This window comes from Oncorhynchus mykiss, chromosome 17 (genome assembly GCF_057628025.1).
Source record: "Oncorhynchus mykiss isolate SJ-2025 chromosome 17, ASM5762802v1, whole genome shotgun sequence".
NCBI classification, from domain to species: Eukaryota; Metazoa; Chordata; class Actinopteri; order Salmoniformes; family Salmonidae; genus Oncorhynchus; species Oncorhynchus mykiss.
The window spans coordinates 50,600,997-50,627,163 of NC_143038.1; the positions used below are offsets into that span (position 1 = coordinate 50,600,997).

A 26,167-nucleotide genomic window follows, 5' to 3' on the forward strand; every position below is an offset into this window, starting at 1 on the left:
TAGAGTGTAGATTGTGAGAAGCATGAGATAAAACCCGAGGATGAAAAAGAGAGAGCTCCTTTAGGAGAGAGAGCTGGGCAGGGACTCTGATAGCAGACTAATTGAGGCCAGGCCTCTGTGGCGGGTGGCTGTCTGGTTGCTTGGCAGGCAGGGATGTGGGTTGGAGGTGGCAGGGCCAGCAGAGGGCCTTAGGGCTAGGGGTTGGTGGTGATTGGTGGTGGTGTGTGTGTGTGTGTGTGTGTGTGTGTGTGTGTGTGGGGGGGGTGGGGGGCGTGACAGGTGGCGCATCTCTCTCTCTACCCGTTGATATTCTACACAGTCTAGTTGTGTCTCTGTGAGAGTGGTGGTGTTAGAGTGGGTCCAGCCTGTACCAAGTTAGTCCTCTCCTGTCAGCCTGGGAGCGTTTCCATCGCCAGGAAGGCAGCACATCACAGCCTCCCCTTCCCTCCATCCCTTCTCACAGAGCAGGGACAGGCTGAGCTGAGGACATGGGGGGAATCTACTGCTGCCGCAAAGGCACCGCGGTATGTGTCAGCACATCGTTAGCACTCGCTTTATCTATGGCTGCTTTAGTATGGCTGTAGGCACCCACACACACACAGGCCAAATGTATAAAGAACAGCAATCATGGGTCAATGCCAAGGCTGTGCCAGATGACTCGTGGTTTATTTTCTCTAGTGTTCTCTATTCTTTGACTTGCTGCATGCCACCTGCATGTCTTTTACTCCTCTCTCAATGAGCAGCTAAGTTGTGACTTTCCCAGTCCAGCCAGGTCCTGGTCTAGGCACACTGTATCTCCCACAGGGGCCTCTGACTGACCTCTATCAATGTCTGGACAATAGGTGTGTGCCGCCTCTCGCTCAGCACTCACTCCAACTCCATCTGTCCCGTCGTTGTGCGTTAGTGTCCCTTGTGTGCCACAGCAGTGACCCACAGTCATGTATCAGTCCGGGTCTAGGCTGCAGGGCTGGGATCTTACTCCACACCGTTCGCTGTTCCGCCAGCGTGCCCATGCCTATTTCCCCCATGCCTACTTCCCCCATTTCTACTTCCCCATTCTGCCCATGTACCAGCACACCAGCACACTTGTCAATCAGCCGGTCCGAGGACTCAGAGTCCGCTCTGTTTAGCATGTTTGGAGCTGTGAGAGCATAGAGTATTACCCTTCCTGGCAATCCGATGAAGGGAGCAGTTTCATTCTTATCGTTCTCCCTCTCTTTCCCCTCTCGTCTCGTCTCTCTCGTTCTTCAACAAATTGCTTCTGCTGTATTTAAGCAGTGAAGGGTATGAATTACATCTCGGTGTGAAAGCTCCACTTTTGTCAAAGAAGTTGGAGATCTTACTTACATCTTCCTGTCCTTGTCTACTCTCTCGCTCTCACTCTCTCACTCTGTCTGAGTGAAAATGAATTGGGTGCGGGCCGGGCAGCAGGCAGGTATGACAGAAGCAGATTCTCAGGCTGCACACCGTTCTCCACTCAATTACCCTCTAATGATGTCTGAACGGCTGAATGTGAAATGCCTTCCCTTTGTGAGTGTGTGTGTGTGGGTGGGGTGTGTGCGTGCGTGTCAGGAATGTCTCTTTAACAAGCAGGGCATTGGGTACAGTGACAAATGCACCTTCACTGGCTAAGTGAAGAGAGAGGGAGAGAGATACAGAGAGACAGAGAGGAATGTATGAGAGCTTCACCTTTAAGATGGGGCCAACTTTCAGGGAAAACAGCTATCTGGAGGCCTGCTGCTGAATCGAGTCACTGGAGATGTGTACTGCTGTTGCATCTTTTAGCCTGGCACTCAACCTGAAGCAAGTAGTATCCGTGTCCCTGTTTATTCATGTAGAACAGAGGAAAAACAAACAGGTATTTTGCATATACAGATGTAGGATCTTAAGGTTACCTATATTGTCACAGCAAAATAATCCTGCAACAACAGGATTTGAACATTTAGTCCATAATGTTGCTTGATCAGTGGTTAGGCTATACATGGAAAGTGCAGTACTGTTACTATAACCTTGTGTTAGTGTGGATTTTCAGTGAATTGATGTGTGTGGCATTGTGAGAGGTAACCTGGTGGCTGGTTCACAGCTGCTGATCTCAGGGTACTGAGCCCCTACCGGATGCCTTTGGCCTTTATAGTTCTACACTGAGCTCCCCCCGTTCAAGGATCACGTTGTTCCCACATGCAGGACCAGAACGGTCGGCTTTTACACAGAGTGTAAAAGGCATGTCCAGGGGCAAGGAGCAGAGGGTCTTTTTCTTTGTGTGTTAGCAGCTCATGCTCCCCTCTCTGATCTGGGCATCTCAGTGCGGCGGTGACTGCACGACAACCTTCAGGGTCAAACGGAGCGCTGCATCATCTGACCTTCACATCACTTCCACTATCCTGATTAAAACGGGGAGAAATGTGCTGTTTGTCACAGCTCCGTGGTTATAGAACTCTGACACTTTCTTCTCCCTTTCCCTCTCCTCTCTCTCCTCCTCCTGCTCCCAGAAGGGCCACCAACGGGGAGGAGTAGGCAGTCTTATAGTACACTAGAATAAAACGACAGTATGTTTTTAGTTTTCCAGTGGGGGGTTTGTTTACAACATGTGTAAAATACAGCACAAACCGCTTCAAGAAATCACATAAAAATATGTTTACACAATCAGGAGCCCAGAATCATATAATCCAACCATATCACAATCTCATGAGATATCTAAAGAAACCCAACATATATCCATAGAACAGACCAGTCTGCAACACTGTCCTGGGTTTGGAAGCTGATGACTTCAGTCCCAGAGCCATTTCTTATATGACCCTGCATAGACCAAAAGAGTACTTGACTTTATTGGAATTCGGTTTGAAAGTCTGAATTGGCACCCGGAACTTGTTCTTTAGTCTGTGTGGTCATTGAAAAAGAACTGGCCTTTGCAGGACATTTGTCTGTGGTATTTGTCTTTGTGTATTGATTGGCTCTATGGAGTACTATGCCACTAGTCCTACAGCTTTAGGCTATTTTCCAGTGCAGTGCTGAGGTGATGGTGATGAGGTCCCCACAGAGCATGAGTCAGATGTTTTACGTTGTGTGTGTGTGGGTATTCCCCTCTAGGTCGGGACGTCCCGTCAGCTTCATGGTGGTTTTCAACACCCCCAGTCCCCTCAGCAAGATCTCCTGGGTCAACCGGCTGCACCTGGCCAAGGTCGCACAGCGTGAGTACTACATAACATTACCCTTCCTTACCCTTACTGAAATCAATGGGGTGTGGATACAAAACACCAGTTACGTACTTAATACATATTTACAGCTGCAAATTACACATGGTGAATTGATTTATGTGGTGTTGTTTAGGCTTTATAGAGTAGTGGTTAAAACATTTCATTTACAAATCCTTGCAAAATAGCAATAATATATCAGACACGGTGGTTAAGGCACATGCTCCAGCTAAGGCCCTGTGTGGTTTGTTTTATGGTCATTGGCTCAGTGAAAGTCTGGTGATATGTGTTATTGAATCAGATTAACCAAAGACCTCCCTCAGGGATAATGTGTGTGTTCTGTATAATGTGTGCTTGGCCTCAGAGGCTGGGCCATATTGAGCTGAGCATGAAAGCACACTCACAGTCTGAGGGGACTGCACCAGCGCTGGTCCCTTTCCAGCAGGGAGCAGCACTGTGCTTTCCTACTGCCTACCACTCCAGTCTCCCCCTCCCCACTACCGAAAGCCTGGCTGTATAGCCTGACTCCACCCATTGATTCTGGAGACCATCCATTGGGAGGTTCATCAAAGCATGTTCTGACCAACTGGCCCGTGCAGAGCCAGGCAGGGCTAATGCACATGATATTAATCTGATTATTTGGCCATGGTGACACTAGCTTCCCTGCAAAACCATGAGTGGGTTATGTGTGTGCGTGTATGTTTGGATGAGGGTATGCGTGTGTCAGGAGGGAGTGCCTGGGGTGATGGGGAAATAGGAATTATGATCATTCCATCACCCCAGGCACTCCCTCCTGACACACGCATACACTCATCCAAACATACACGCACACACATAACCCACTCATGGTTTTGCGTCTATGGTGTTGCTCTCTAAGCGCTCTGATATTGTGTTGCTTGGGCACTGCTCTGTGTTAGGCTGCTTAACTCCCAGAGGCTGTTGGTTACACAGTAAGCTCCCACACAGATCTGTAAAGGTTTCAAAGGAAGTTACTGGAACCAGATTAAATACCACAACATGAAATGCATTTTACAGATGAGCAGCCAGAGATGCAATTGAACAACATCCTGTTGTGCAGCCCCAAGGGACAACTCACACAGTGACCGATGGGGCCGGGATTAAGTTTGGCTATCCCCGGTGTTCGTTTCTCCATCAGACATCTGAATATCTCTATCTGTCCTCAGAAATACCAGTGAAAAGACCAATAAAGTGGATCTCTGCATGATGCTGCAGCTCTCACAGGGTGTGAGGTTGTGTGCTGGAGTACATCTGTAGGCTCTCCAGCAGAGCCTGTGATGTTGTCTGACTGTGTCAGAAAGGAATAAAAAAAAATCACCTTTCACCACTGCCCACACTTACATCAACAACACAGCAGGAGTGCTGATTAGGACATGGGATCTATAGAAACTGTAGCATATATATATAGCTTATATCAATCATAGCTACCTCCCTACCCATATGATAATTGTTTGGTGGTTGCTTATATTTGTCCAGTTTCACACAAGCGTGTATTATACAAATGGAAAATGGAAATATGTTTTTTTTGCATATACCAACTCCCCCGGAGACACTCTCGGAGAGTGTGCTCACGGCCAGGGTCAGCCATAATCAGCAGTGAGCCTGGATCAATGTGCCCGGGATCAAGGGCACATTGACAGATCTTTTCACTTTGTCAGCTCTGCGTTTCGAACTAACAACCTTTCTGCTACTGGCCCAATGCTCTAACCACTAGGCTACCTGCCGCTCATTGGACGAAATGCAAAGCCAAATTACTTTCAAGACACATTTTAGTACCATTCTGAAAGCTTTAGTCTGCGTAGTATATTCTCAATCCCATTACCGTAGAAACAAAATGTTTTTCTAAGACGAGCTAGGACAACAACAGTGTGGAGATGTGGTTTGTTTTGTGTTTGGTATTTTGGTTTGCGTTGTTCCCTCCGCTTCCCAAGCTTTTGCCAAGTGCTTGTATCATCCTTTTGGCAGAGCTTTTCAACCTCTGCCATATTGTGGATTCAGAGCTATCTATCTTGTAGAAAACAGAGGGTTGTCATTAATAGAAGTTTCTCTAATGTTAAACTTGTAAAGTGTGTTGTACTGCAGGGCAGCTCTCTTGGCCCTCTATTCTTTTCTATTTTTACCAATGACCTGCCACTGGCATGAAACAAAGCCTGTGTGTCCATGTATTCTGATGATTCATCAATATACGCATCATCAACCACTGCTAGTGAAATCACTACTCTCTAAACAAACCTAGTGGAGAAGGTGGAAAGTTTTAAGTTCCTCAGCGTACACATCACGGACAAACTGAAATGGTCCACCCACGCAGGCAGCGTGGTGAAGAAGGTGCAACAGTGCCTCTTTAACCACATGAGGCTGAAGAAATTTGGCTTATCACCAAAAACACTCACAAACTTTTACAGATGCACAATCGACAGCATCCTGTCGGGCTGTATCACCGCCTGGTACGGCAACTGCTCCGCCCACAACCATAAAAGGCTCTCCAGAGGGTAGTGAGGTCTGCACAACGCATCACCGGGGGCAAACTACCTGCCTTCCAGGACACCTACACCACCCGATGTCACAGGAAGGCCAAAAAAATCATCAAGGAAAGCAACCACCCGAGCCACGGCCTGTTCACCCCGCTATCATCCAGAAGGTGAGGTCAGTACAGGTGCATCAAAGCTGGGACCGAGAGACTGAAAAACAGCTTCTATCTCAAGGCCATCAGACTGTTAAACAGCCATCACTAACATTGAGTGGCTGCTGCCAACATACTGACTCAAATCTCTAGCCACTTTAATAATAAAAAATTGGATGTAATAAATGTATCACTAGTTACTTTAAACAATGCCACTTTATATAATGTTTACATACCCTACATCTCATATGTATATACTGTATTCTATACCATCTACTACATCTTGCCTATGCCGTTCGGCCATCGCTCATCCATATATTTATATGTATATATTCTATTCATTCCTTTACACTTGTGTGTAAAAGGTAGTTGTTGTGAAATTGTTAGATTACTTGTTAGATATTACTGCATGGTCGGAACTAGAAGCACAAGCATTTTGCTACACTCGCATTAACATCTGCTAACCATGTGTATGTGACCAATACGATTTGATTTGAAGAGTTGCAGTCAGTTTAAGAATGGGTGGCCAGTAATAAACTGGTCTTGAACATCTCTAAAACTAAGAGCATTGTATTTGGTAATCTGGAAATGAATGGTGTGGCTGTTGAGCAAGTTTGAAGAGACTACATTATTTGGTGTTACCCTAGATTGTAAAATGTCATGGTTGAAACTTAAACTTAAACAATTAATTAATTGTGTGTAAAGATAGTGAGAAGAGAAAGAGAAGACGCTTTTTTGACACCACAGTCCACAAAGCAAGTCCTGATTTTTTTGAAGCGGCAACTGGCCCAGAACAGTGTGCTACATTTTGCTCTTCATTGTAATCATAAGGAAAACATCAATACTATGCATGTCAGTCTCTATTGGCTAAGAGTTGAGGAAAGAAAGACTGACTGCGTCGCTTCTTGTTTTTATAAGAAACATTCATGTGTTGGAAATTCCAAATTGTTTGCATAGTCGTCACACACACTTACCCCACCAGACATGCCAACAGGGCTCTTTTCACAGTTCCCAGGTCCAGAACAAATTCAAGGAAACATACAGAGCCATGATTGCATGAGACTCCCTTCCATCTTATGTAGCACAAGGGAACAGCAAATCTGGTTTCAAAAACGAAATAAAGCGGCACAACGCCTCTCCCCCATGTGACTTGATTTTTGTGTGTATGTACTGACATGTACAGTGCCTTGCGAAAGTATTCGGCCCCGTTGAACTTTGCGACCTTTTGCCACATTTCAGGCTTGAAACATAAAGATATAAAACTGTATTTTTTTGTGAAGAATCAACAACAAGTGGGACACAATCATGAAGTGGAACGACATTTATTGGATATTTCTAACTTCTTTAACAAATCAAAAACTGAAAAATTCGGCGTGCAAAATTATTCAGCCCCTTTACTTTCAGTGCAGCAAACTCTCTCCAGAAGTTCAGAGAGGATATCTGAATGATCCAATGTTGACCTAAATGACTGATGATGATAAATACAATCCACCTGTGTGTAATCAAGTCTCCGTATAAATGCACCTGCACTGTGATAGTCTCAGAGGTCCGTTAAAAGCGCAGAGAGCATCATGAAGAACAAGGAACACACCAGGCAGGTCCGAGATACTGTTGTGAAGAAGTTTAAAGCCGGATTTGGATACAAAAAGATTTCCCAAGCTTTAAAAATCCCAAGGAGCACTGTGCTAGCGATAATATTGAAATGGAAGGAGTATCAGACCACTGCAAATCTACCAAGACCTGGCCGTCCCTCTAAACCTTCAGCTCATACAAGGAGAAGACTGATCAGAGATGCAGCCAAGAGGCCCATGATCACTCTGGATGAACTGCAGAGATCTACAGCTGAGGTGGGAGACTCTGTCCATAGGACAACAATCAGTCATATATTGCACAAATCTGGCCTTTATGGAAGAGTGGCAAGAAGAAAGCCATTTCTTAAAGATATCCATAAAAAGTGTTGTTTAAAGTTTGCCACAAGCCACCTGGGAGACACACCAAACATGTGGAAGAAGGTGCTCTGGTCAGATGAAACCAAAATGGAACTTTTTGGCAACAATGCAAAACGTTATGTTTGGCGTAAAAGCAACACAGCTGAACACACCATCCCCACTGTCAAACATGGTGGTGGCAGCATCATGGTTTGGGCCTGCTTTTCTTCAGCAGGGACAGGGAAGATGGTTAAAATTGATGGGAAGATGGATGGAGCCAAATACAGGACCATTCTGGAAGAAAACCTGATGGAGTCTGCAAAAGACCTGAGACTGGGACGGAGATTTGTCTTCCAACAAGACAATGATCCAAAACATAAAGCAAAATCTACAATGGAATGGTTCAAAAATAAACGTATCCAGGTGTTAGAATGGCCAAGTCAAAGTCCAGACCTGAATCCAATTGAGAATCTGTGGAAAGAACTGAAAACTGCTGATCACAAATGCTCTCCATCCAACCTCACTGAGCTCGAGCTGTTTTGCAAGGAGGAATGGGAAAAAATGTCAGTCTCTCGATGTGCAAAACTGATAGAGACATACCCCAAGCGACTTACAGCTGTAATCACAGCAAAAGGTGGCGCTACAAAGTATTAACTTAAGGGGGCTGAATAATTTTGCACGCCCAATCTTTCAGTTTTTGATTTGTTAAAAAAGTTTGAAATATCCAATAAATGTCGTTCCACTTCATGATTGTGTCCCACTTGTTGTTGATTCTTCACAAAAAAAATACAGTTTTATATATTTATGTTTGAAGCCTGAAATGTGGCAAAAGGTCGCAAAGTTCAAGGGGGCCGAATACCTTCGCAAGGCACTGTATGTGTAATTGATAGATGCGCGCACACTACATGTTCATGTTTTTAAATGTATGTAAATTGTAAAGTCTTTTGTCTGTAATGTCCTTTTCGTCTGTAATGTCTTTTTCATTTTTGGCCCCAGTAAGACTTGCTATCGCCATTGGAGTCAGCAAATGGGGATCCTAATAAAATCAAAAAGTCATCCATTTTCTAGGAGAGTGAATGTTTTTGCAGAATACACTGGCTGCACAACAACGGCAACCCTCCCCAATGCCAAGTTCACGATGCTTCACAAAATGTTTTTATGGTGATGAGCAAATAACAATCTGGGCTGACACTAATAAGTGGCTGTTGTGGTCTAAGTGTAAAGATCCCCGAAGCACAGATAGCTATTCAGTGAGAGGGACATGCATTTTCAACAGCCTATTTAAAGTTCAGTCTTTGGAATGTTTTAATACAAAACATCACGACCTGCCCTAAGACTTTCTTTCCATCACTTTACCTGTGCACTCCATATCCATTTATTTCTCTGGCTTCCTAATGTCACAGGTAATGCTCACTATGCATTATTGCGGTAGTTACATAGATTAGAACTATAGGTTTAGAGACTTATCAACACCGAGAAAATGTGTCTATGCAGGTTTCCATGCCATCTTTCCATATTTAGGGGAAAATCCATTGAGGCGTTGTTTGTTGAATCTCTGGTGTGAAAGAGAATGAATCGACACCAACCTGGCCAGAATGTCAATTACATGTTAATTGCATTAAACACACACTTTGCCTTCCCCATTTAACCAAATGTAATTACAATAAGGGAGTTGTTGATGCGATTTTACGCATGGCCTGCAGTCACTAGGCTCTCCTGTCATTTCATGGTAATGCAGGCCTGATGCACGCCCTGGGGAGTCCTCCAGTTCAATCAGCAGTTGCACTCCACTCAGCTGTATCCTGTATGGACAGAGGAGTGCCATGCTCCAAAATGTCTCCAAATGGCTGATGCCCCAAATAGCAAACGCTTTTATGCATGATTTAGTGAGCGATTAGACATCACAAAGCTAATTTTGGAGCCAAACTCTGTACCAGCGTTTATGACTGTTACCGCCATTTATTTAACACACTTATATCCCTCAGGTATGTTTTCATGTACACTCCTTACTGTACCGCACAGAATATGCGTTGTGTCAAATGCTATCCCCAAAGTGTACTTTCAAAACACACATCTCATCTCATTTCTTACACTTAAGCTACAGTACAGGAATATAATTGTATGCCTGAGGTACAATTTGAAGCACATTTATAGCATGAGTTGTCTTTTAGTGTAACTCTTTGTCTTGGGCATTGACATTATATATACAGTACGAAAATCTGCCAGATATGAAAAGTTTGCTGATGTAGAGATAGATTTTACTTAGGATGGGACCAGCACCGAGACCTAACATCACAGATAGAATATAGAACAGATGCCTCCAGTAAACAACATTTGTCACTTTTAGACCACATATGGTGCAGTTATGAGGCCTGGAAATGGAATGGGAGAATTGCCCCACATCGGTGCTGCAGCGCACTCAGAGCTCTGGGCGCCATTAATAATATGAATTGGGGAAAGCAATGTGTTCCACAGCATCTCCCATGCCGCTTCAAGTTAGCCTACTCTTTCTGAGGGGGTCCTATAATAACATAGCCAAGAGCATAGCTTAATGAATGGGTTGATTCTTTGTAGAGCAATTAATTGCTATTTCAATGTACGGACCTCCAGCCTTTCCAGGCAGGGTTAGGACTGCTGATTTGATGAGGCGCTGAGACAGAGAGACGGAGGAATGGAGGGAGGCATGAAGAGAGATATTGAAAGGAGGGAAGGGGGAGGGGGGAGTGTGGAAAGGATGATTGAGACAAGCAATCAGTCCCACCACAGGGAGCAGAGGGCAGGCAGGGGGCTGTTGCCTGCGGTTACCCTGCTATCTCTAAGTGTGTCAGACTCTCCTCCCCAGCAACCGATCGATAGACAACGCCTGAGAAGTGGAGTGTGGCTTGACCGTCCCGGCACACACTCTGACACGCCCTCTTAATCCACTGCTAGCCAGCACTATGGTGAAGCACCAGGGAGCAGAATACAGGAGACGGGCCATGTGCTTTCTGTACGATGCTGTAGGTTCAAGTACAAATAATTGTCCTTACATGCTGCAGTTTCAAGTACTGTAGCAATTACCACAATGGCATTGGTCAATCTCCTTCAATTTCAAAGCAGGAGGATTCATGTTATGCATTCTGGTTGTTATGCACTGGCATACCAAACAGCCCTGCAGCCAGTGCAAGGCAGGGGGGCCCACGAACTCTGGGGACCCATGCGCCTGTCATCTATGTCTATTTTCTTTAATTTAATAAATTGTTTTGACATTAACCATCCAAAAAGTAATCCGTATTAACCTTTATAATTTCCATATGTATGGACAGTTGAAGTCGGAAGTTTACATACACCTTAGCCAATACATCTAAACTTTTTCACAATTCCTGTCATTTAATCCTAGTAAAAATGCCCTGTCTTAGGTCAGTTAGGATCTCCAATTTATTTGAAGAATGTTAAATGTCAGAATAATAGTAGAGAGAATGATTAATTTCAGCTTTTATTTCGTTCATTACACTCCCAGTGGGTCAGAAGTTTACATACACTCAATTAGTATTTGGTAGCATTGCCTTTAAATTGTTTAACTTGGGTCAAATGTTTTGGTTAGCCTTCCACACGCTTCCAACAATAAGTTGGGTGAATTTTGGCCCATTCCTCCGGACAGAGCTGGTATAACTGAGTCAGGTTTGCAGGCCTCCTTGCTCGCACACACTTTTTGTCCTTTTTGGCGTTTTGCCACAACTCTGGAAGTATGGTTGGGGTCATTGTCCATTTGGAAGATCCATTTGCGACCAAGCTTTAACTTCCTGACTGATGTCTTGAGATGTTGTTTCAATATATTCACATAATTTTCCTGCCTCATGATGCCATCTATTTTGTGAAGTGCACCAGTCCCTCCTGCAGCAAAGCACACTCGCAACATGATGCTGCCACCCACGTGCTTCACGGTTGGGATGGTGCTCATTGGCTTGCAAGCCTCCCCCTTTTTCCTCCAAACATAATGATGGTCATTCTGGCCAAACAGTTCTATTTTTGTTTCATCAGACTAGAGGACATTTCTCCAAAAAGTACGATCTTTGTCCCCATGTGCTGTTGCAAACCATAGTCTGGCTTTTTTATGGCGGTTTTGGAGCAGTGGCTTCTTCCTTAATGAGCGGCCTTTCAGGTTATGTCGATATAGGACTCGTTTTACTGTGGATATAGATACTGTTGTACCTGTTTCCTCCAGCATCTTCACAAGATCCTTTGCTGTTGTTCTGGGATTGATTTGCACTTTTCGCACCAAAGTACGTTCATCTCTAGGAGACAGAACGTGTCTCCTTACTGAGCGGTTTGACGGCTGCGTGGTCCCATGGTGTGTATACTTTCTTACTGTTGTTTGTACAGATAAACGTGGTACCTTCAGGCATTTGGAAATTGCTCCCAAGGATGAACCAGAGTTGTGGAGGTCTACAATTTTTTTTATCTGAGGTCTTGGCTGATTTGTTAGGATTTTCAAGCATGTCAAGCAAAGAGGCACTGAGTTTGAAGGTAGGCCTTGAAATACATCCACAGGTACACCTCCAATTGACTGAAATTATGTTAATTAGCATATCAGAAGCTTCTAAAGCCATTACATAATCTTCTGGAATTTTCCAAGCTGTTTAAAGGCACAGTCAACTTAGTGTATGTAAACTTCTGACCCCCTGGAATTGTGATACAGTGAATCATAAGTGAAATAATCTGTCTGTAAACAATTGTTGAAAAAATTACTTGTGTCATGCACAAAGTAGATGTCCTAAACGACTTGCCAAAACTATAGTTTGTTAACAAGAAATTTGTGGAGTGGTTGAAAAACGAGTTTCAATGACTCCAACCTAAGTGTATGTAAACTTCCGACTGTACTAGTGCTTCAGTTTCTTGGGCTTCAGGAATGTGACTGAAAATGTGCCTCAGGCCTTGAAAAATATAGTTTTTACTGATTGAACGTATTTTTTGTGTATGTGGACACCTGCTCGTCAAACATCTCATTCAAAAATCAATGGCATTAATATGGCGTTGGTCCCCTCTTTGCTGCTATAACAGCCTCCACAGTGGGACATTTTCCACTAGATTTTGGAACATTGCTGCGGGGACTTGCTGTCATTCAGCCACAAGAGCATTAGTGAGGTCGGCACTGATCAATCAATCAAATGTATTTATAAAGCCTTTTTTCCATGATCTGATATCACAAAGTGCTGATGTTGGGGGATTAGACCTGGCTTACAATCGGCGTTCCAATTCATTCCAAAGCTGTTCGATGGGGGTGAGGTCAGGGCTTTGTGCAGGCCAGTCAAGTTCTTCCACACCAATCTCAACAAACCATTTCTGTATGGACCTTGCTTTGTGCATGGGGGCATTGTCATGCTGGAACAGGAAAGGGCCTTCCCCAAACTGCTTCCACAAATGGGCCTAGCCCAAACCATAAAAAACAGCCCCAGACCATTATTCCTCCTCCATACTTTACAGTTAGCACTATGCATTGGGGCAGGCAGCTTTCTCCTGCCATCCGCAAAACCCAGATTCGTCCGTCGGACTGCTAGATGGTGATCCATGATTCATCACTCCAGTTTCCACTGCTCCAGAGTCCAATGGCCACGATCTTTACACCACTCCAGCCGACGTTTGGCATTACACATGGTGATCTTAGGCTTGTGGGAGGCTGCTTTGCCATGGAAATTAATTTCATGAAACTCCCGACAAACAGTTCTTGAGCTGACGTATCTTCCAGAGGCAGTTTGTAACTCGTAGTGAGTATTACAACCAAGGACAGACGATGTTTACGCGCTACATGCTTCAGCACTCAGCGGTCCCCATTCTGTGAGCTTGTGTGGCCTACTGTACCAATTTGTGGCTGAGCCGTTGTTGCTCCAGATGTTTCCACTTCACAATAACATCACTTAGAGTTGAGCTCCAGCAGGGCAGAAATTTGATGAACTGACTTTTTGGAAAGGTGGCATCCTATGATGGTGCCATGTTGAAAGTCACTGAGCTCTTCAGTAAGGCAAATGTTTGTCTATGGAGATTGCATGGCTGTGTGCTCAATTTTATACACCTGTCAGCAACAAGAGTGTGGCTGAAATAGCCAAATCCACTAATTTGAAGGGATGTCCACATACTTTTGTATATATAGTGTATAAGGGGATATCGGTGAACAAATGCTGTGGTCAAGGATACGACGGTGCCAGTTCAACGAGAGGAGCTTACTCAGGCTTTCAAAAGCGCATATCAGACCTGGAGCTTTAGTGCAGTTTTAGTTTAGCAAACGATCTCTCTGTAGAAACGACAGTTACAGGATGGTAAAAACAGCTTGATTTGCTGTAGCAACTTCAGGGATACTGCAGTGAGTGGTCCTTCAAATACAGCTGTTCTGCAACATCTTTAATTGAGCCTCTCATTCTCCTTAATTGCCGGCCTCAACACGTTACGGAAAGAGATGAACTGTATAGGAAGATCTGGGGACAGGTCGTCTGGATACTGGACAGCCAATCAATTGGCAGATGTCACGTCCTGACCTTAGTTATGTCTGTGTTTACCATACAGAACTGTTTCGTGTCGTTCACTCTCTTTGTTGTTTTTGGTCATTTAGTGTTCTGTTTATTTTATTAAACATCATTAAACACTTACCACGCTGCACCTTGGTCCTCTTCACCTTCCACCTACGAATATCGTGACAGAACCACCCACCACAACCGGACCAAGCAGCGTGGTAACTAGGAGCAGTGGGTTCTGGACTCCTGGACATGGGAGGAGATTTTGGACGGTAAGGGACCCTGGGCACAGGCTGGGGAATATCGCCGCCCCCGTGAAGAGCTGGAGGCAGCTAAAGCTGAGCGGCGGCGTTATGAGGAGTTAGCACGGCAGCGCAACACGGATGAGAGGCAGGCACCGTGCTATGCCATGAGGCGCAGTGCGCAGGCATAGCCCGGTGGGCTACATCGCAGCTCCTTGTATCGCCCGGTCTAGAGTGGGCATCGAGCCAGGAGCAATGAAGCTGGCTCAGCGCATCTGGTCTCCAGTGCTTCTCCTCGGCCCGGGTTATATCGCACCAGCCCTACGCACAGTGTCCCCGGTTTGCCAGCACAGCCCAGTGCGGTCTGTTCCACTCCGCCGCACTTGCCGGGCTACGGGGATTATCCATCCAGGACAGGTTGTGCAGGCTCAGGGCTCGAGACCTACAGTGCGCTTCCATGGTCCAGTCCATCCGGTGCCTCCTCCACGCACCAGGCCTCCGGTGGCAGCCCCACGCACCAGGCTGTCTGTCCGTCTCCTCCCTCCAGGTGCTCCCTCCTGTCCAGCGCTTCCAGAGTCTCCGTCCTGTTCAGCGCTTCCAGAGTCTCCGTCCTGTCCAGCGCTTCCAGAGTCTCCCTCCTGTCCAGCGCTTCCAGAGTCTCCCTCCTTTCCAGCGCTGCCAGAGCCGCCCGTCAGTCAGGAGCTGCCAGAGCCGCCCGTCAGTCAGGAGCTGCCAGAGCCGCCCGCAAGTCAGGAGCTGCCAGAGCCGCCCGCAAGTCAGGAGCTGCCAGAGCCGCCCGCAAGTCAGGAGCTGCCAGAGCCGCCCGTCAGTCAGGAGCTGCCAGAGCCGCCCGTCAGTCAGGAGCTGCCAGAGCCGCCCGTCAGTCAGGAGCTGCCAGAGCCGCCCGTCAGTCAGGAGCTGCCAGAGCCGCCCGTCAGTCAGGAGCTGCCAGAGTCTCCCGTCTATTCGGGGCCTGCTGCAAAGGTCCCCAGTCCGAGGTCGGCGGCGAGGGTCGCCGCTCCAAGGGCGCCACTTAAGTGGGCCAAGACTATGGTGGAGTGGGGTCCACGTCCCGTGCCAGAGCCGCCACCGCGGACAGATGCCCATCCAGGCCCTCCCCTATGGATTTAGGTTTTGCGGCCGTAGTCCGCACCTTTTTTGAGGGGGGGGGGGGGTACTGTCATGTCCTGACCGTAGTTCCTTTTTTATGTCTGTGTTTACCATTCAGAACTGTTTCGTTTTGTTTTTGGTCAGTTAGTGTTCTGTTTATTTTATTAAACATCATGAACACTTACCACGCTGCACCTTGGTCCTCATTGCTAGAATATTTGATGTGTCATTTTTAAATATTTTTTTAATAAATAGCAGGTTCATGTAGCCTATACAGGACATGCAGCCACATAGACATCACGCAATTTCAGCACTATGGACAGCGATCGGTTTGTGAGTGGCTGTCTGACTGACACATTCAATTTTTGGGGGGCAAACTGCGACCTTGCTGGGGTCCAAAGAAACTATTATGGCAACTGCAATTCATTTGCTTTGCTCAAGCAACATCCATTTCAATATACACTGCTCAAAAAAATAAAGGGAACACTTAAACAACACAATGTAACTCCAAGTCAATCACACTTCTGTGAAATCAAACTGTCCACTTAGGAAGCAACACTGATTGACAATACATTTCACATGCTGTTGTGCAAATGGAATAGACAACAGGTGGAAATTATAGGCATTTAGCAAGACACCCCCAATAAAGGAGTGGTTCTGCAGGTGGTGACCACAGACCACTTCTCAGTTCCTATAAGTCCTGGCTGATGTTTTGGTCACTTTTGAATGCTGGCAGTGCTTTCACTCTAGTGGTGGCATGAGACGGAGTCTACAACCCACACAAGTGGCTCAGGTAGTGCAGCTCATCCAGGATGGCACATCAATGCGAGCTGTGGCAAGAAGGTTTGCTGTGTCTGTCAGCGTAGTGTCCAGAGCATGGAGGCGCTACCAGGAGACAGGCCAGTACATCAGGAGACGTGGAGGAGGCCATAGGAGGGCAACAACCCAGCAGCAGGACTGCTACCTCCGCCTTTGTGCAAGGAGGAGCAGGAGGAGCACTGCCAGAGCCCTGCAAAATGACCTCCAGCAGGCCACAAATGTGCATGTGTCTGCTCAAACGGTCAGAAACAGACTCCATGAGGGTGGTATGAGAGCCCGACGTCCACAGGTGGGGGTTGTGCTTACAGCCCAACACCGTGCAGGACGTTTGGCATTTGCCAGAGAACACCAAGATTGGCAAATTCGCCACTGGCGCCCTGTGCTCTTCACAGATGAAAGCAGGTTCACACTGAGCACATGTGACAGACGTGACAGTCTGGAGACGCCGTGGAGAACGTTCTGCTGCCTGCAACATCCTCCAGCATGACCGGTTTGGCGGTGGGTCAGTCACAGCCCTCCATTTGCTCGCCAGTGGTAGCCTGACTTCCATTAGGTTACCGAGATGAGATCCTCAGACCCCCTGTGAGACCATATGCTGGTGCGGTTGGCCCTGTGTTCCTCCTAATGCAAGACAATGCTAGACCTCATGTGGCTGGAGTGTGTCAGCAGTTCCTGCAAGAGGAAGGCATTGATGCTATGGACTGGCCCGCCCGTTCCCCAGACCTGAATCCAATTGAGCACATCTGGGACATCATGTCTCGCTCCATCCACCAAGACTGTCCAGGAGTTGGCGGATGCTTTAGTCCAGGTCTGGGAGGAGATCCCTCAGGAGACCATCCGCCACCTCATCAGGAGCATGCCCAGACGTTGTAGGGAGGTCATACAGGCACGTGGAGACCAGACACACTACTGAGCCTCATTTTGACTTGTTTTAAGGACATTACATCAAAGTTAGATCAGCCTGTAGTGTGGTTTTCCACTTTAATTTTGAGTGTGACTCCAAATCCAGACCTCCATAGGTTGATAAATTTGATTTCCATTGATAATTTTTGTATGATTTTGTTGTCAGCACATTCAACTATGTAAAGAAAAAAGTATTTAATAAGAATATTTCATTCATTCAGATCTAGGATGTGTTATTTTAGTGTTCCCTTTATTTTTTGGAGCAGTGTATTATTTGATGTAATTATAGAGCATTGCTAAACTTTAGAATTTCCACACCCCAAAATGTATCTGTCAGACTGCAAAGATTATCTCAACATCTCACTGTGCTCAAATGTGGGAAATATTTATGATGAGTAAACATTATCAGGGCAGCCAGGTGGAATAGTGAAGGAGCCCCATAGCTGCATTCAAGACTGGAGTGGATGACTGTTTAACCTCCACAGTATCCAACCTCAGTATCCATCCTTAGTGTATTGGTACTAAGGTTTCATTTTGAGTGGTTGACATCTGAAAGCTTCCCCACGCAGCTCCTGCCAGCAATTTTTTGTGATGGAGTGTAAGCCGTCACAACTGATCTATTCAAGGTTTTGGCAGTGGTGTACTGACCAGTGGTGTACTAAGTGGCTAGCCCAAGCTCTCTCTTTCCGCTCTCTTTCATTCAGACCTCCTGATGAGACTCATTGTTGTTGTTGTTTATCATTCTCCATGAGGCTTCAGTTTACATCCCTTCATCAAACAGAATAATGGCAGCTGCAGAGAGCGAGAAACAGAGAGAGCGAGAAACAGAGAGGGGGGGAGAGAGAGAGCGAGAGAGAGAGAGATAGAGACAGAAAGATAGGGATTTGGCTGTGGAGCTCTGGCTTTCTGCTCTGTCTGTGAAAGGTTTAGGGGGTCTTATGTGAATAGAATGCTTTATCTCTGATTCATTAGTGACTTTGCCCCTGTGTGTGTGATGTGACGGTCTGTCCTCATTAAGGCCTCTGATAGAACGGCTCTGTATTTACCATTTGTTCCGAAGGGCAGGCACCATTATTTGTCGTCATTAATACATAGTAAAGGCTGAAGGCCAGAGACAGGGTGTGTTCACACACACTGGCAGCATTTCACTTCTCCCGTCCTTCATGCACACAGTACTTATGGAAATTAGAATGGGTAAACACGGCCTTGGGCTTAGTCAGGTATTTAATCATATTTAATAACACCTTCCACGACAAATAACAACAGCAGGACCAATACCTTTGCTGACCCAATAATCACTTGGACGGCGGACATAGCGGAGTGTTATTCATACTAATTGAATGATTAGCTGAAGAAAGTTGCTGAGCGTTCAGGTGCAAAGGAAAGCAGTGAACCCTCTGACCCACACCAACCAGTCCTGGCAATATGCCTTCAATTACAGCCTTTTAATGAATGACCCTCAAAGCCCTGATCATCCCTGGGAAAGGCTATATCTGAGACAGACTCAGAGGTCATCTCAGAGGGGGGTCATTAAGAAATCCTCTGCAGGTACTGTATGAAGATTTTATACATGATTGCAACCCAACCACTAAATAGCCCAACTTCATCATTATTGATTATTCAATCTATGATCTGGCTGAGCCTGCTCCTCTAATTGTTCAGGTAGTCTTCTCTGGGAGCAGAGACTTCATCTTGTTGCTCCTGTCAAATACCATGTCTATTATCTATTGTTCTTACAAAGAGCATGTGCACTACTATTTTAACTATCAACACATTTTAAAAGCTACAATATATCCTAATTTGCAACCTACCTTTCAACATGGTCCTAAATACGACTCCTCGGTCATCTTAGCGATACAGTATCATAAGAAAATCTTAAAAATCTCTAAGCATTGTTGTCAAAATACCTCTGAAATCTATCATTCAAAAGACACACTCAAGGTTCCATCGATCCTATTCACAGTGGTTCTGGGAAATATGGAATAAGTTATCATATGAAAACATCTCAACAGAAGGGGCTTTTGTTTTTGAACAATGTTAACGTCGACCCTGTCCTCTCACTCTCTCTAAACATCACTGATTACCTTCAGAATATTCATCCATGCAATCTCAATGAGGTTATTGTACTGTATCTCAATTATTGTCATTGTACTGGAAATATATGTTTTAACTGTGGCTTGTTAACATAAAGTTATGCAGAATTCAGAGGTGTTGAATGTATGTGTCTCTAGTATACAGTACCAGTCAAAGGTTTGGACACACCTACTCATTCCAGGGTTTTTCTCTATTTTTCTTTATTTTCTACATTGTAATAATAAAAGACATCAAAACTATGAAATAACACATATGGAATCATGTAGTAAACAAAAAAGTGTTAAACAAATCAAAATATAATATTCTTCAAAGTAGCCACACTTTGCCTTGACAGCTTTGCACACTCTTGGCACTCTCTCAACCAGCTTCATCTGGTCTTGAAGGATTTCCCACATATGCTGAGCACTTGTTGGCTGCCTTTCCTTCACTCTGCGGTCCAACTCATGCCAAACTGTCTCAATTGGGTTGAGGTCGGGTGATTGTGGAGGCCAGATCATCTGATGCAGCACTCCATCACTCTCCTTCTTGGTCAAATAGCCCTTACACAGCTTGGAGGTGTGTTGGGTCATTGTCCTGTTGAAAAACAAATGATAGTCCCATTTAGCGCACATCGATGGGAGGGTGTATCACTGCAGAATGCTGTGGTAACCATGCTGGTTAAGTGTGACGAATTCAAAATAAATCGTGACAGCGTCACCAGCAAAGCACCCTCACACCTCCTCCTCCAGATCATCCGTTCACCTACTCTGTGTCTCACAAAGACACAGCGGTTGGAATCAAAAATCTCAAATTTGGACTCATCAGACCAAAGGACAGATTTCCACCGGTCTAATGTCCATTACTCGTGTTTCTTGGCCCAAGCAAGTCTCTTCTTCTTATTGGTGTCGTTTAGTAGTGGTTTCTTTGCAACAATTCAACCATGAAGGCCTATTTGACTCAGTGTTTGTAACTTGAACTCTGTGAAGCATTTATTTGGGCTGCAATTTCTGAGGCTGGTAACTCTAATGAACTTATCCTCTGCATCAGAGGTAACTCCGGGTCTTCCTTTCCTGTGTGGGTCCTCATGAGAGCCAGTTTCATCATAGCGCTTGACGGAGTTTGCGACTGCACTTGAAGAAACTTTCAAAGCTCTTTACATTTTACGGATTGACTTACCTTCATGTCTTAAAGTAATGATGGACTGTCGTTTCTCTTTGCTTATTTAAGCTGTTCTTTCCATAATATGGACTTGGTCTTTTATCAAATAGGGTTATCTTCTGTATACCTTGTCACAACACAATTTATGGCCTCAAATGTATTAAGAAGGAACGAAATTCCACAAATGTACAATTAACAAGGCACTTCTGTTAATTGAAATGCATTCCAGGTGACTACCTCATGAAGCTGGTTGAGAAAATGCCAAGAGTGTGCAAAGCTGTCATCAAGGCAACGGGTGGCTACTCAAATATAAAATATATTTTGATATGTTTAACACTTTTTTGGTTACTACATTATTCCAAATGTGTTATTTCACAGTTTTGATGTCTTCACTATTACTCTACAATGTAGAAAATAGTAAAAATAAAGAAAAACCCTGGAATGAGTAGGTGCGTCTAAACTTTTGACTGGTACTGTATATTTAGGCAATAAGGCACAAAGGGGTGTGGTATATGGCCAATATGCCATGGCTAAGGGCTGTTCTTATGCATGACGCAATGCGGCATGCCTGGATACAGGCCTTAGCCTTGGTATACTGGCCATATACCACAAACCCCCGAGGTGCCTTATTGCTATTATAAACTGGTTACCAACGTAATTAGAGCAGTAAAAGGTTTTTGTCATATCTGTGGTATATGGTCTGATATATCACGGCTATCAGCCAATCAGCATTCAGGGCTCGAACCCAGTTTATCTAATTATCTTTAGAAAAGCAGAATAAGGGTTTAAAAGCAGTGCAACATCCTGCGGTAGTATATCACCTGCAAATTGACTCCCTCTTTTTGTGTACCAGTCCTGTTAAGAGAAACCATCTGAAATGTTATGATTTGTGGAGACCAAACTCAACTAATTGGCCCTTAAGTCTGCTGTATTCCTACCTGCACTGCAACAGCCAAACAACAAGTAAACAACCGTGCCTGTCAAATGAACTGGTCGCACATCTCAAACCAAATGAGGAGTTTAGGCTACACTGGGATAACGCTTTGGAAACAGCAACTCTGTATTTCTGTGGCTTATTACATATTGATGTATGCAGTTATGCACAAGACACAGGGAGTAAATTAAAACAAGCTGTTTGATTGCACACAAAATTGTGTTTTAGTTAGTTGCAATTGACAGTTACTAAATGACTTAATGGAGGAATGTTGGCAGATCTGTGTTGTGCCTGGTGAGGGGGTGCATAGTGGCTTCAAGGTATTCAGACAGCATGCACAAGCCAAATTCTCTCCTTTATTAACTACAATCCGGCAGATGCCTTTCTCCCGCTGTGGTGGAATCTTACTGTTGTTTTGAATCTCATAAAGGCTCATTACCAGTACCTTAATCAGTGTTGAGGCCTAGCGTGGGGCTGCTACGCGTGGGCTGTACCTGGCCCCATCTCTCCCTGCCTCTGGCTGATTACACACACACACAATGCTAATTATCCTACATACTCATATTTCATACCTGAAGCCAATTCATTGTGTTACACTTTGTTTCTGAAACAAGAAAATAGACCTGTGCCCACTTTGTTCAGGTATTGCATATTTTTAAGAAGCATAGGAAGCTTTTTGGAGTGGGTCCTAAAGAAAAATATAGTTATTTAGGCCATTAACAATATAATATATAGTTATTTAGGCCATTAACAATATAATATATAGTTATTTAGGCCATTAACAACTTATAATTGAGTAGTAGTTAAACCTGTCATCCTTTTCTTCTAGGAGAGGAGAACACACCAGGATGGTTCTGTGCAGAAGATGAAGGGAAGACCATGGCACCATTTTGGCCTTTACTCACCTGCCGTGTGCTTGTCTTCGCCACCAAATCCTCGGACAGGAAGGTGAGTTCCAGCTTCAAAAGCCTCTTTGTTCGGCTCAAGTCGTCTAGTTAAACAGACTAGTGTGCGGTCTTCAATAGTTTTAAGGATTGTTTCTCAGACATGAACTGAGATACACTGTATGGCTTAACAGAATGGCCGCGGCCCATCGACATCACCACTCAATCAATAATCACAGCATCTACAAGCAGAGAATGAGGGGCATGTCTACTGTGCTACATTGCAGTGCAGTTAAACACAGTCTTTTCCCATTGACGGGTAATCAAAGAGTACTTGCTGCTGCACAACAGGAGCTAAAAATACACCATCTCAGGGAGGATCTCGCTCCAATGGTCCTAGAGTCTTGGAACAGTACATTCCCCAGCAACGCTGGCTAGAAAGTGGCGATCAATAGAGCCTGTTAAGAGTTGGGAGCCTCGCATAAATCAACTGGCAAACTGTAAGAGATGGACTAAAAGGTTTTCAGGACTCAGTCAAAAAGGTATCAAATCAATTTGCAGTGGCTGGAAGATGATATTTCTGACTACATTTTCAGCTATAATGTAGTTACAGGGCTTGCAGTGCAAGGTGGGTGGGGGATGCCAAATTACCATGGCCACCAGGGGAGGACGTTATAAAGTGATCATGCAATTACCTTAATGGCTATGAGACACCTAAGCATAAATCAATGTTCTGACATTAGATTAAGATTCCACACAACCCAATAGTCTGTCTGGAAGCCATATGGGCAACGGAGCAAGGGGGGTCCTCGGCAGCTGGAACAGTGGAGTCTGGAGGAGACAAACATCCCTCTGTATTATTGTGGGTTTTAGAACGTTCCCAAAGGATCGCATGGGGCTTCTGGATTCTTCTACTAATGTCTGGTACACCTGCTGAGAGAGTGAGCCAAGGCAATTAATGGATTTGGAGCCAGCAGGACCACACTGCCCCAGAGGATTTGCCCACATTCTCTTTTCCTAACACAAACAAATGAGACACCTGAGCATGCCAACCAAAGGGCATGGAAACCATGTCTGTCATATGAGCTGACCACAAAATTGCCTGATAGTGAATTATTTTCTCGGGATGAGAGACATTGTTGTTGTTGTGTTTACATGAACGTGCGGGTGAGTTTCTGAAATGTATGTGTTTATGCATGCGTGTGTGCCTGCACTGTGTGTCTGTGTTCACATTAGCTGTTGCTGGAGCGCATGTGGAAACAGGGGGCTGGAAGAAGGTGGCATTAAAGGGAGTGACTAAGTCTTCCATGCAGAACAGCCTTTGATTAGGGGCTTAACTCAACAACAGACCCCTCCCCCCTCTCTTTTTCTATCCCTCCCTCTCTCTCTGTCTTTCTCTCATTCTTTCTCCCTCTCTTTATCATCCTCTCTTTCTCACACTCCGTCCCTCCCTTTCTGTCTCTCTCTCTCTTCTCTCTCCAGCTCAGCCTTTGCACTTCCACTGGGAAGCACACATCTATACGTGCCAAAGCTCCCAACATCTCTTTCTCCAGTGTTGGCAGCCTCACTTGGCAGTCTGACTTACAGTGAGGGCGAGAAAATAAAAAAAAGAGATGTGGCTGAAGGAGCCAGAGAAAAAAGTTCTAAAGCAGCGTAGCATGAACATGCGAGCAGAGCGCGGGTCACCTGAGGGAGCTCTGCCAACTGATCACTGCTGTGCGCTCTGGACTCTGCTCACTGGGAGGTGGAGCGGGCTGCTGGGCAGATTCGTTAGGCACCGGAGATAACCCTTATCACAAGTCTCTGTTGAGTGAGATCAGTAGGGATTGACTGACACAAACTCACACACTTATGAGACCCAGTCTATCAGGCATGGTTTGCCCCACTTCTGAGGCACATAAGCAGAAGCTGTTATCGCTAATGTAGCCCTTTGTTGTGCTTGAAATTAATTATAATCTCTCAACCATGCAATTCCTCAAACTTTAAACTCTACTGTATGTTGAAATCAGGTCTTTGTAGAATATATTATATATATTATGTTATTAGGACACCATACCTCTACCCCATGTGAACTTGATGTTCATTTAACTAATACTGAGGGGTGAAAGAGATGGCTGTTTCAAAATGCCCAAGGAGCTGGCCGTAGGCTGTTGCCTGTGTCTAAGTGCTGGCTGGTAAAATAATTTTAGTTGGCTTACAGTCTGTGGTGCTCAGCTTGAATCCCCCAGACAGGGCCCAGCTCTCCTTCCACCACTTCACTCTCCTCCAATCTCCATTCTGAGTAGGCACCTGAATGTCACAGGGATGTGGTCTGCTGTGTTTCCAAGGCCACCCATTTCCATTCCATCTAGCATTTGTCATACTCAGACGCTCCAAGGCCGGACTAATGGAGCGGATGCAATGATGATGATCCCCACTATCCTAGAGCAGATGAGTGGTTTAGTGTATCATATAGCAGCTCCATTGAGAACTTTGTATGTGTGTGTGTGTGTGTATGTGAGCATGCGTGTGTGTGTGCGCGTGTCTGTGATGAACCTGTCTTTACACAGCAGAAACCCTCCACGTATCCTCCAGACTGAAAAGGCCACATCCTCAGCGCCTCATAGGACTCTCACAGATCCAAGACCACAAAGAAAATAAATGTTACCATATTCCGTTTATGAGGCATTAGGAGAAGGAAAGAAGCTGGTGATGGCTGGTATGCAGCAGTAGAGCTCTTATACTACTTTTGGGGATTTCATCATGTAGGCTTTGAAGTGGAGAATGACAAGCTGGAAAAAGGGTTTGGGCTGCATCAGGTTAGCCTCCTTTTTCTCTTTCTTTGAGAGGATTATCTCCTGTGTCTCGGAACAGAGACTGGCTGGCTTGCGTCTCGGCCTAATACACTCAATTAGTTCACAGAGATCACTAGCCTGGCTAAGCAAGGTCACTGTTATTTGTTTTTAAAATCCATTAAACAGACGTCATGGCGAGACCATCTCCTTTGTTCCCTTCATTGAGTGCAGTGGAGAAACATTAAACATGGTCACTGGGGTCTCTGTGCAGTGGAGAAACATTAAACATGGTCACTGGGGTCTCTGCGCTGGACTTGTTGTGCGTGTTTGTACTGCTTGCTGTGCATGTCCCTCCCGCTCTCCGTCTCATCCATCTTTCCTGCTTATGGTGGGGATAAGAGAGGAGGCAGTGGCGTGTTCTACGACTGGCCCTAAAGGAGTGATTCAGTGCTGGAGAGGAATTTGTAGAGGGGCCATCATCACTGGTCTCAGGCTGTAAGTGTTGGAGTCTATTTATAGCTTTGTTGGGTTTGAAAGAACTGCTGATTTACGACAATACTGACTTAAAGCTGTTATGGCGTTGTTATCGATTGGAAGGCTGTATGTGTGTTGCTCACCACACTGTAGACGACGTGCCCATGAAATATGGATCAAAAAAGAGGGAGAAAAATGGAAAGGGAGAAAGCCTTTTCCCTGATGATGCAACATCCGTCTGTTGATTTCTCTCTCTCTCTCCCCAACATGGTTTTGGGTAAAGTCATCAAGATGACACCTTATGCAATCGCTCTCTTCCTCGTTTCTTCATGAAGGTCGTTCTTTTCTTTTCTGAGCAGCAGATATCATCCTCCTCTCTGATTTGTGGGGAACAGATGCCACAGCATGGATTAAAAGCTCTTCCTTGACACAGATCCGCTGGGGCGTAGCAGGCTCCCTTTCTAGTCTACAGCGCTATCCCTCTGGCAAACACAAACACACAAACAGCAGGGTGCAAAAGTGCCTGAGCCTGTCTGTTTGGAAAGTACACACTG

The 26,167-nt window shown here is 45.2% G+C and overlaps 1 protein-coding gene across 8 annotated transcripts in view; it reads left to right on the plus strand.

The window, feature by feature from the left end:
* Positions 1–26,167, plus strand: part of arhgef10la (Rho guanine nucleotide exchange factor 10 like a) — a 109,425-nt gene that overhangs the window by 39,710 nt on the left and 43,548 nt on the right. For all 8 annotated transcript variants that reach the window (XR_016488007.1, XM_036950493.2, XM_021569476.3 and 5 more), the window contains 2 exons: positions 3,088–3,188; positions 22,311–22,429. Coding sequence is in view for 7 of the 8 variants with exons in the window: in XM_036950493.2 (XP_036806388.2) it covers positions 3,088–3,188; positions 22,311–22,429 (220 nt within the window). In the remaining variant the exon portion in view is untranslated. The remainder of the gene's footprint in view (positions 1–3,087; positions 3,189–22,310; positions 22,430–26,167) is intronic.